At 42.2% G+C, this 12,004-nt stretch overlaps 1 protein-coding gene across 1 annotated transcript; it reads right to left on the reverse strand.

The window, feature by feature from the left end:
* Window positions 1-1,764: 1,764 nt before the first annotated feature.
* Window positions 1,765-1,992, reverse strand: T265_02847 (hypothetical protein; the record flags this gene model as incomplete). The annotated part of the gene is made up of 1 exon (XM_009167191.1): window positions 1,765-1,992. One exon carries the CDS (start codon window positions 1,990-1,992, stop codon window positions 1,765-1,767), a length of 228 nt encoding a protein of 75 aa, XP_009165455.1.
* Between the last annotated feature and the right edge of the window lie 10,012 nt (window positions 1,993-12,004).

The raw sequence follows: 12,004 nt of genomic DNA on the forward strand, positions 1-12,004 counted from the left end.
GTCCAGACCCCATGAAAAGAGAACAAACCTGAAGTTGCAGTTTTTAGTCAGATGTGACTCCTGGCTGACACACAAATGAATCTTATACAATTCTGTCGGATTTCAATAAATCAGATTCCATAGTATAGGGAGGCATCAACAAGACAGCTCACTTTCGAGTATTACTCGCCGCTCAATTCATCCGCATTAAACCGGCTCGGATATAAACATCTTTTGCCAAATTAAATCTCACTTGTATTCTGAGATTTTAGCATGGCCAGTTGAGGAATACTATTGTTTGCTGGGACCACCATAGTCATGCGTGAATAATTAGAGCGACATAAACTACCAATAATACGGATTATTTGTGTCTTCTCGCACAAGCTTCGGCAGAACCGAAAGTAACTGTCCTCTTCTATGGGACTCTTTCAAAATGTGTTTATCCTACGTCTGAATCAGTGGGAAAATCATTGCAGATGGAAGCACACGCTGTCGCGGATACTTTCTTCATGGTCTAGCGAATATGAACCATGATTACGTTTTATTAATCATGTTACCAGAGCGTATGAATAGGCGGGTTGCCGCCGTCCAAGACAAAGTTTCCCATCAATAATCGCTTCTGTTTTTCGTGTACACTACAAGTGAACCGGCGGGACTAAAATTGTGTTATTTAGACGAACAAGACAGTAAAGTCGATAAAAATCCAGTTGCGTGAGATAGATACACAAATACACAACCACCCAACGCCAAAGTAATAATCAAAAGGTTTTCAGACCAGGCAATTTGTGTAACCGATCAGTCTAGTTAGGTTTCTATCAGAGAACAGCATAATTTCCGATCCTACTAGCTGGACTGTAACCTCTTCTGTGAAATTAGTTTTTTTCAGACGGAAAAAATCAACCCTCCGAAAAACCAAATTATTTTGTAAATGAGTGTATTTCTCCAATTTCGTGCACCTTGGTCTCAAGTAGAACATGAGGCTGACGGAACCTCGGGGACTGCGCCTACCTGATAAGCTCCAAGATGTGCGAAACCGGTCGTGGGCTATCGAAGAGTTTTCAGCAACCTTATAAACAGCGCATTACAAAGATCAATCTCCTATTTGACTGTTTCATACAGCACGATTACTTTTGTTCATTTTGTGGAAATAAAAACAAAGTCGTTTACTAAGAATGTTGTCCACCCATATGCATGTTGTTCTATTCGTATTACAGAGTCCTAACTTTAAAAAATTCCTAACCAGCAATAAAGACTAACTGTTTAGCTGTTTTTAACAATTTGGTTTATCTACTTTGGGCTCTCTAATTGCCGCTATAATTATCTTCAGAAGGGCAAACTCGTGGATGCCAAAGGAGGCCCAAGAAAACCTCCGTATGAATTTAAGCATCGTCTAGAATACAAAGAATAAATAGCTGATAAACCGTATCATTTTAGTGAAATCCGGGCTTGTTTTGATCGAATACGCCTCAAGACCCTCAAAGTACACCTGCGAAAATAAACTCCGATGGTTTCAAACTCACTTGAATCTCAAAAGGTTCAAATTCTTCAAACAGCGTACAAGGTGTAAATCCTTACGGAAGAATAACCACACTGGAAAATTTGGTTTGTTGGTGTGGAATCGAAGTAACACGGTCAACCGACTGCACTAGTCTGCAGTAGCATCTGGAATTTGTGCTGTAAAAAAACACTAATAAAACAGAGACAAACGGCTGGACAATGCTTCTTCCTCGTCCACCACGAGACGAAACCCAAAACTGAAAACCCGAAAATTCATAACTGAAAACCTCAAAAACCCGTGGCCACTTCTAAAGTGTAAGCGAACTGTTCAGAAAGACAGCATTCCACTGCATAAGCAGACGTTTCGACCAGATGGTCACCAAAGTGTCCATCAGCATCTGGTCGCTCGACAGGCATCCGCATGGCCGAGTGGAACTGTGGGACTGTGTCCCATATAAGCACAGGATCCTCATGACCAACTCGGTCATAGCATTCAAATCCTGTGTCGAAGGTCATTAGTTCGACTTCCCTTGAAACTGATAGATTGCAACAAGAGTGATACACTTCTGCACCGTTTAGCACCGGCTGAATTGGTTTCATATGGCAAAGTTAAAACTGATGCCTAGAAACACACTGGAACAACTCTGCAACAGCAACCGGTACAGTAAAACAAAGATTAAGTACAAAGATTAAGCACATAATACCTGGAAATATTATTTGCAAGTATATAGGCTGGATTTCAGCAGCGAAATCTGATAACCGCTCCTCCTAAATTGATAGGGAATCGCGAATCAATGCTCACTAAATCACCAAAACTACTCGAATTGGTCATTAATGTGAACCACTGTTATGAATATGCTCATGCTCAGAAGGAATCAATTAACAAAGGTTGTGGACTAGGATTTATGGTGACATCGAATAGATATTTTAGCCTGACGGATCTTTTGCCTGTGATCACTACATCCAGGGCTGCTAATGTCATGTCACTCCGGAATGCGTTTCATACTCCCTCATTGGTCACAGAATGCATACACAGCGATGCAAAAGTCCAACAGGAACAATCGTTGAACTAGGGTGCTCGTCTTAGCAGATAATGGGGGTTAGGTTATCTTCAGCGAAAACACGACCACCGAAAGGCACTTCAAAGGGAGTGCAAACGATTTTGCGCCGAAACTGTCTCCCATAGAGCGAAGAAGTCTGTTGCAACCCTCTAACTCAGGTCTTACGGCGTGCTTTTTTGATCAAAGTTAGCCAGTTCGTCTCATTATTGCGAGTATTGCACCCAGTACGCTGCTGTTGACCTGAACCTGTGGAATCCTTGGAAGGTGTTATTCAAAAATTCCACTAAGAGTTCAATGAACTTGGACAAATCGTTGACAAAGTAAGCTCTAAGTTAAAAGATGCTGGGTGTAGCTTCATGAACATTGTTCATAAAATACATTTTTCCAGCTTGACAGGACCAGGATGAGGGCGTTTAGTAACCCCGCGAAGACCAGAACATGAATCAGTCTTGCGCTGATTTTTTTGAACAGTTTCATTACACGACAAAATTCGCACTTATCCCAACTATGCGGAGAAAGTAAGCCAACTTGTGGCACACTGAAATCACTGGATTAGTGGTGTATGCAGTTCTGTGATAAAGAACACAGCACCCACATGATTGTTCCAAATTTGAACCCAATCCTCGTGCTCTTGAAACCAGTTATCCAATTAGGCTCCCTACTAAGGGCGGTCATGAGCCGTCGAGATGTGGAATGTCATTAAATATGCATTCCTATTATCTGTGTTGTTTATCAAGTGACTACTACAAACAGGCCACACGTGAATAACCAGTGAAAACATAAGTCTGAGGCCCGGGAGTTTCGAACAATCGTTTTGAAATTCTGTATACCGAACGAACCTATTCTGGTAATCTATGGTTGCTCCCAGGAATGCATACGAAGTAGTCTGTTTGTACCTGAAGAGCTAACAAGTTTCCCGAAAGTTTATACATCATCTATACGTTCTACTTCTGTTTCGGTCAACTCAGTTGGCCACATATGAGTCGCGTCATCACCGGTTCACGTGGTTCTCGGCACCACAGCATAAACACCTGTCGGTCGTTGTTCAGATGAAATAATGATCGACCAAGGGAGCTCACTAAGATCTCCAATCCGAAATAATTTCACTCCAATTAGGGAACAGAACACATATCACCGGTACCCGGCTTTACCTGCAACAAGATTGACTGACTTGTCACTTGCGGAGGAATTCTACAAACAAGAACCCTCTAAATAATTCCACTTAACTACGATATCCTCAGTAGTGCCAAAATTGTACGGTAAAACTCCGCTTCACAAGAGTAACTGGTCAGCAAGGAATTCTCTTCTTTCAGGTATATTTCAGGACCATCAGTGTTTATTCGCTGTAGTTAAATAAGCCATCAAGTCTCCTCTGCCTCAACTCATTAAGGCGCTCCGTGTAAGACTATGATTGATCGAGACTTCTGCGACAAAATAGATTATCATACAAGGCGGAGCATCGACCCAAGAGAACCCTGCATAGCACCTAAATCTGTGAAGTGATAACTTTCAGTGGGTTCTATAAAATCACCCACGTAAAAGGTTACGCCCGTAGCGGCTCATGCACCGACTCACATCATCATGCGTACACTCATTCGTGTCAGATTGCTACCCACACATGCTTTTCGCCACTATCTGCAACAACATTTTCTGATCGACTGTGGCTTGTAAGACCAGTAATTTTGTTCTTGTAATCTGGTACACTCAATGCTACTAAAGTCCGCAGCCTTTAACTCATTGTGTCCTCTTAATTAGGTTCCTCAAAGTTGAATTGAGTTTACCCAAGCTAAGCTAGTGTCTGATTACGTGTGAACTGTTGGAAGGAGATACGTGAACCCGTGAAAATATCATCAGACATCGCCCGAGATTGCAGAATTCTACCATTTTCACAACAAAGTTCGTGGCTTAGTGGATTCGCATGAATGGGGCACGGGGTCAATTTCATTCGGATAGTAGGTTTCGAACTTGAAGATCGTCTATGACATTTTTACTAACCAGTTACCTCTGGTGGGATGTGTCCATAAGGTGAGCTCATGAATTATTGGATCGAATAAAAAATGGCCAGTCAGGGGTAACTATTGACATATGAAAACATAAAGGTGAGTAGCGGATGTGACCAAACTGAGTAAATGAAGAACGGTAGTTATCACGTTTCTTGCCTGTCCATCAGGATGATGCTTGAACGGATCATGCGGAAGATAACGGAAAGAACCAAGACACGATTGCTGTGGACCACATCCAGTAGAAGTGGCACCATGCTCCTAGTCCGGAAATACGTGTACTGGACGGTGAATTCATACTTCACAAATATTCATTTATGCTAAATGATCGACCAATGATCCGGCCATGTCTATCATTGAGAACGTCTGAAGAGTCATGGCGAAAAACAAACGATTACTTGACAGCAAAAATCATGAAAAAAATGGAGAATTTCTGATTTTCTTTCGGACATTAAAGTATGCCAAAACTAATCAGTACATTAATGGACAGCACAGGATTTTTTTGCCAGTGAACTGGTTATTTCCGTGTTCAACTTGTTTCAGTTGTAAAAATGTTTCCTACTCTGGTCGTGGGTCAGACGAAAGTTCCACGAGTTTGCGCGTTCAGCTTCATCTCTCAGATATTTTGGGACCATCTGTTTCTGGATAAACTCATTTCAAGTGTGATTATCCCATCGATGTGTCAGAATATTGGTAGTCCTTGGGGTTCCTACGGTGGCACGAGAGGTTTGTGAGCTAACTGCCAAGCTCGGTGAACAAAACAATGACCATCTGATTAACCACTGATTGGTTATCCTAGTTTGAAAGGGGATGAGATGTGGGCAAAATGACGGGTGATTTTAATTGTCATTCGCATACGATGTGTGCATTTTTATGCGGGTCTATCATATGAGTCATATTCTTACAGCTAGTAAAATAGTCGGCCCGTCCTTTACGAACAAGACTGACACAAATGACCGAGTTAACTCGTTCTGGCATTCCCCGCACACAACATGTATGTTAAATGATACTAACTCGGTAAAAAAAAACAATAGCCGTGATAAAGTTGATGGAGCACCATACAGTACAGTAGTTAGAATATACTGCCTCTTACTTAGTGGAAGTAATGAAATTCCAAAAGCTACTATCTTCAGCGTCTAACGTAGCCCACCGAGATTCCTCTGTAAACAGTTAGTCATGGCACTAGTAGAGAAGTGCATGTCAGCGGTGAAGCCGTTTAATATGTTATTAATTGGCGCCAAAACGAGTATTGATCGGTTGGATATGGTGTATATAAACAGAACTATTAGTGATCTAGTATCGTGCTTTGCCATGCACGCGTCGAGGATGAATCTTGATGAAGTGTAGTTGCCTTCGGGCGTCACAGCAGACCATAAAAATGAAAAATCTTTGAACAATGCTTGGGCACCAAAGAACAGTTGGGTTCACGTCTATCGGAGTTCAAAACTATTCGTGGGTTTCAGTTGACTTACAGTTCACTGTCCACTACTTTATCAGTACAAACACTTCCTCGTTTCTTCAATGCGTCTGGCTCACCTAAAATTTGTATCACTGTTAATTACTATATATGTACTATTGGCGCATTGCTCACAGCTGGTCATCTCATAAAAATATGGTCCAAATGGGCTTAGTCAGCTTATCATTGTGATGTGGCTATTCGACATTCATGGTCAGCACAAACACTATACAGAGTAGTTAGGTTGCACAATATGAGAAAGGTGTTATTTGGCGCATAGTAGAAGCAGCCAGAAGCCGTTTCTACAGACGCCTCAAACGACAGCTGTCTTCGCTATGTTACCCAATCGATCCGCATGTCAGAACTCCCGACTCAGGCGTCCGGATAATTTCCATGCGTCATGGGACTCGTAGACTTGTTTCACTAGTCGCTTGCGTAATTATGGTGACTCTTGTGCATCTAGTGTGCTGGTGAGGTAATGGTGACATGAGCGTATTGTCTGCCAGAAGTCCGGAGTTTGATTTCCGGCACGACATTGCCGATAAGATCTAATAAGTGCAAAATTAGAGTCTGATGCACTAGCGAAAATAAGTGGGGCAGCATAGGAGGGGAACTATGCAAACAGAGTGAATACGCTCCAATTTATGCTAATCCCTTGAGTGATACAGCGTACGCCAGGCACATACCGATGGCGATGTCACTTCTGGCAAAAATTAGTTGTCTGAATATGTTGGGTCATATCGATTTATTCATACGCTGACCTGAGTGGCCACGAGAACCGATTAGTCAGACTTAACCGTTGCCCTCCTAGAATTAGATCAGGTTGATTATCTTGTTTTTGCTCCTGGCACAGAAGTTCTGTCGGATAAAATAAACAGTAACCTAATTAAGTCAGCACAAACAGCTCTATAGTCTATCGTCACCTGATCCGGATTTATAAAAATCTATTGATCACATGTGGGCTGCATTTCGCCACAGTGATTAGAACAATCATCATTAGCCTGTGCAGTCACGAGTGAATATTTCTAGATTCCCGGTTAGCTGACCATGGCTAAAATTCTGTTCAGCTGATGTCGCCATTTCGCCCGAGTTTCTGTGTCAGTCAGTATCGATGTTGTATCCTCATACTTGGTTTTAGCCGCTGACAAAACTTTGAACGCCGATAGAAAGTTTTTGGACGCCTGTGTATTGACCAAAAATCAAGTAAATTTCAACAATCCATTCGTCCAGATCACCTCAAAAACTTCAGAGAAGAATGATTACGGAGCCGATTGACTTCAGTTAGTTTGCGTACCTTCATCGGCTGTTTACATATTCTCAATTTTGAATTTAAGATAAAGTAACCAAAATATGAATCGTGAGCAGCGAATGTCACTTTCAAACGAACAGGGGGGTCACGTGGAAGGGAGTTCCCCAGGGCATTCAAAATTCAATAGGTTTTCCGTTATAGTTAGGCAAGTTCCGGCCTTCTCCAAAAACAAGGACGAATTCCGCTTCACGTGTATGCTAGCTTTTGCGGGGACAGAAGATCGAACTTATTTCACAAAACGACCGATGTGTATTAACGGAACATCCGTAATGAAGTGAAAAACAGTCAGCAGTTAACGGATAGGTGGATGCCTAAATTTAAAAAAAGGCTGCAGAAAAATAAAACGAGTGTACCCAGTTATTCTAGAAAACTGGACGGACTGGATATCTGACAACTCATCAGCCTTTCAATGGAACTTTTTGTTCTTTTTTTGATAAATATTTGGTGACTTTTCGCTTTATATCTAACCTCATTACATATTGAACAACGACGAGAACCGACATACACCACAGTAGATACACAATCACACCAGTGACGCACGAGAAGCAGACTATCTGAACAGAACCTTTTCCAGCAGCGGATGATCACGTGGAGAATGCGGTCGCTTGTGAACCCTTCCGAAATTCCAAAAGTCCTGTCAAACGAAAGGAATGCTGTGTTCCAAATATTCAACTTCTGACACCTAGTCACAGCTGCTCCTTCAACAAATATCACCGTGTTAGTATAAAATATGCAACTGCATTAGATGACGTCTAGTGAGAGACAGAGAGAATACGGAACTGGTCTTATACATGCTCGATGACATTTTCGAAATGTCAAAAACCTCACTAACCTTTCTAACTCAGTAACGAAACGGGTACATGTCTTGTTAATAAGCTTTGGGTTCAAACAAACAACTATCTGGTAAATTCGTACTTTCAAAAGTTTTAAAAAGTCACTCAACTACGACCGTTGCTGCAAAAATAATCTGTCGTTCACAAAACGCCATGCTTACAACATACCTATACGCTGACCGTTCATGTTCAGTTCATGCATTTATGGGAAATGGGACTAAAGTGGTATGATCTGCAGATCTCTGTGGTTTCAGGCATTGATGTAGAGTACGTGCTACGGGGCAACACACATTGAAGAAAAGCCAAAAACCGAGTAGACTCTTTTGATTACCTGGACTACCATTATCGCAAGCCGAGCGGATAAGGCCATGGACCACCGTTTCTAATTCCCATGTGAACCTTCACACTCCCTCCCTCCACCTGGTAATCCGTACATTGTGTCAGACGAAGTAATGTTCGCAGACCTGCAAAACATCACCGTTTTCTTTTTCTCACAAACAAGAGTGGTGACGCTTCCCATAGACCATCGCAAGCTACCAAACGATTATTCTTGTTTTACTCCGAAGACCTTGTGGAATAGTTTTTCGGTAGTTGCAGTTTGAACGCTTTATTAACTCCGGATTTCAAGTACCGTTTACTCCGTAGCCTTAAAACAATTCATAAATATATGCGCCAGTCTTTGGGATACAGTCTCTATCATAATATCCATGCTTTTCCTTCATGGAAAAATGAAAAGCCCACCCGGTATTCTTCGACAATTCAGGTAGTCTGAAATATAAGACGCTGAGTTTTCTAACCAACGTACCTGAAAATATATCGACGCGATAGATATTCCATCTTAAAAGCATTAATCTTTGTGATACCTCAGCTCACACGTTTACATGACAGATCACTCAAGCTGAAAATCAATTGTAAAGTGTCAATGTGTTCGTCACAACTGACAGCTTTTAAGAGCCAATTGAGGCGATGTGACTGCCTGATCACGTGAAAGCCAGTGTGTACAAGGTGATAATGAATACAAATTTGAGGCTTGTAACCATATTTGTCAACGGCTTCAACAGTGGCGTAGATCTGCTAGCGCTCGGTGGCTTTAATGGAAACTGGAAGCCGTTACAACATCCAACTTATCTCCTCTATCAAGCAGATAGCTTCAGACTGAACAGCTGATTGCCCGCTGTTATCTTTTGAGAAGACTTACCGGAATATTTGTATAAGTTCTTCCTTGCTCAGGCGATACATATGTCTCCACTGGAACACGCAGAGGACTGACATGGAACTTTGTGCTTCAAGTGTTGTCTGATGCGGGTGCGATTCTTAACTCGATATCTCTGGAGGTTTTTCAAAAGTTTGAAGAGCCAGAGTCAGGTTGTAGGTGTTTTCGTACCCCTGTGAATTGTACTTTTCCTACTGAGAGGATAACAGCATCGAGGCGATCTTTTCCAAGCGTGAATAGGATGTTTGCAATAGCAAAACAGCCAGCATATAGTAAAGATCTGATCTCACTTCCACCATTAGTTAGGAACCTGAATGGCAGTTCAATCTAACGCGATAATTCCCCCACGTTATCTCTTGACCCAAACCAGTAGTAAAAATGGGACCAAATTGTTGACCAAGTGGCCATCTCCTGTCCCTCAGCTAAGTAGTTGTAAAGCCAACCAATCGGTATAACAATCAGAAAGAGCTAATAAGTAGTGATGAACCAAAAAGTTTATTTACTTATAACTAAAGCCCTAAAGTGAAGAGAAGGGAAAATGGTGAATGAGGCAAGAACCTGGTGCTGCCGTCATTTTTGAAGCAATTGGCATCAATTTCACAAGTTGTTTCGACACGAGGCAGCGCACCCTCCGATGGCGCACTAAATTATGAACACAGGTAAAAAATAGTGTCCATCGCTTACAGAAGAGTTGATGAGAAATTATGCCATGTATGTAAAAATAGGTTGAGAATTGCACCGAGGAAAATTGGTTGTACGATATTCTAAGCTGGGCGCATACGCCGACCAACGAGCAACAGAATGAGACCGTAATATGCTTGCAGCGTCAAACATTTCCCTATTCAACAAAGTACAAGTCCAAGAAAAACTGAGACAACAAAAAAGGCCTGAATAAACACTGTACAAACGTGACCTTTTCGTCAACTTATACTTCACGGACGAACCACGTTAGTCCTGCATACTTTGGACGGATGGTTTACACTACCATTCTGTCTTCGGCTTTGATTACCCTTCAGACTTGTCGGAAAAAAGCCGCTGGAAACGCACTCTTACGTGATACCTGTGACTGAAATCCACAGGAACTAAACTGAATACAGTTGGTGCCCAGGATCCATAAAGTGAAATGCGACAAATGGCGTCGAACAAGTCAAAACGTGTGTAAGGCGCATTATCTATTGAACGCAAACTCAAAAAACTATATATTTGGATAGTTACTGTATGTTTATGTGTGTATGTAGAATTTGTATTCGGATCACCCACATTTGAATGGTCTTCCTTTTGTCCTGAAAAGGTAGTTTGGTGATTTCGCACCAGAAACGTGAAAGTTCTTATGGGAACTCACCAGTATTGAACATGGTTGGATCTGAACCTCAGATAGTTGACACGCGAGGTGAGTGTCATTACTACTTCACCTACGCATGGAGGGCGTCATATTTCATCCATTGTATTCTGGTTAAGCACTAGTAATAGGCAGGTCTCGCATACCAGATGTCTGGGACTTAAAGCCAGGCAAATCCAGTGATATGCACTGCTGACGAGCTCTGTTGAAGCGATAATCCCAGTAATTCCTCTTTGATGTGCGAGAACATGATGGTTGTTTGAACAGGAGAGATGTGTACAAATGCCACGAACTAATTAAACTGCATCTACGGGGTTTCAAGAGACCTGCTTGAGAAGACCTGTAAGGAAAGTGAGTCGATCGACCGGAGTCGACCGATCGGACTGTCCCTCGAGACGCCTGTTACTCTTTCGCATTCATCGCTTGCATCCACTTTTTATGTTTGTGACCATGCTCTTCAAAAACAAATGATAATAATAATAATAATAATCGTTCAGCTGTAGCACCCTTTCGGTGCCCAGCTGCCATGCCATACGAAGGAGGCACGAGGGCTGGGATACTGCCAGGTCGCCGAAGCCTAGACAGGGGGAGTCGAGAGGCAGAGGTCGGATTCGAACCACAGACCTTCCGGTCAGTAAAGTAAATTAGCAACCACTTTGTCCAGCTCAACTGCGAATGATTCACCCGGTAGAATGCGTCCAGTGTGTTTTTGGTAGAGTAGAGATAACACGCTTGTTCCACACGTCTAATTTGCGAATCACAGCAAACGTAGATGTGCTCTACTAAGCTTAACTAGACAGAATCATGATTCGGGAGATGAATGCTCCAACAGAAACCAGTTGAATACAGCTCCCAACAGACTGGTTGATTGCTCGACATGGATCGTGTTCAGTTTCTGCAGTGTCACTCACCGATAGTGAAGATGGCGGAATAGCCATATGTTAGAAACCTCAGTAGCGGGTCTATAGTGACTTCAACATTACCAACAGAATGTGGATCAAGACGATTACGTACTCAGAGCGATGATTTTCGGCCTGTCACCTTTCAACACGAGTTACAGAGTAGCCAGTTTTGAGTAGTTTCCACACCTATAGGGCTGGGTGAATTTCTATGGCACGGACAGTTTATTATACAAAGTATCTGTCTTCTTCATCACTAGCCCGCAGACTAAAACCGTCAAGCGTAATTGAGTACTACTGATCCGATGTTCCTACCAGAGTCGGGCGATATTCTGAAGGCATCAAAAGTCTTCTCTTATATTCAATGAGCACAAACCCAGCAGATCGTTCCTTAAGTAGTGGAGTGGATTTTACTCTT

The sequence above is a fragment of the Opisthorchis viverrini genome (genome assembly GCF_000715545.1).
Source record: "Opisthorchis viverrini unplaced genomic scaffold opera_v5_37, whole genome shotgun sequence".
Taxonomy (NCBI): Eukaryota; Metazoa; Platyhelminthes; class Trematoda; order Opisthorchiida; family Opisthorchiidae; genus Opisthorchis; species Opisthorchis viverrini.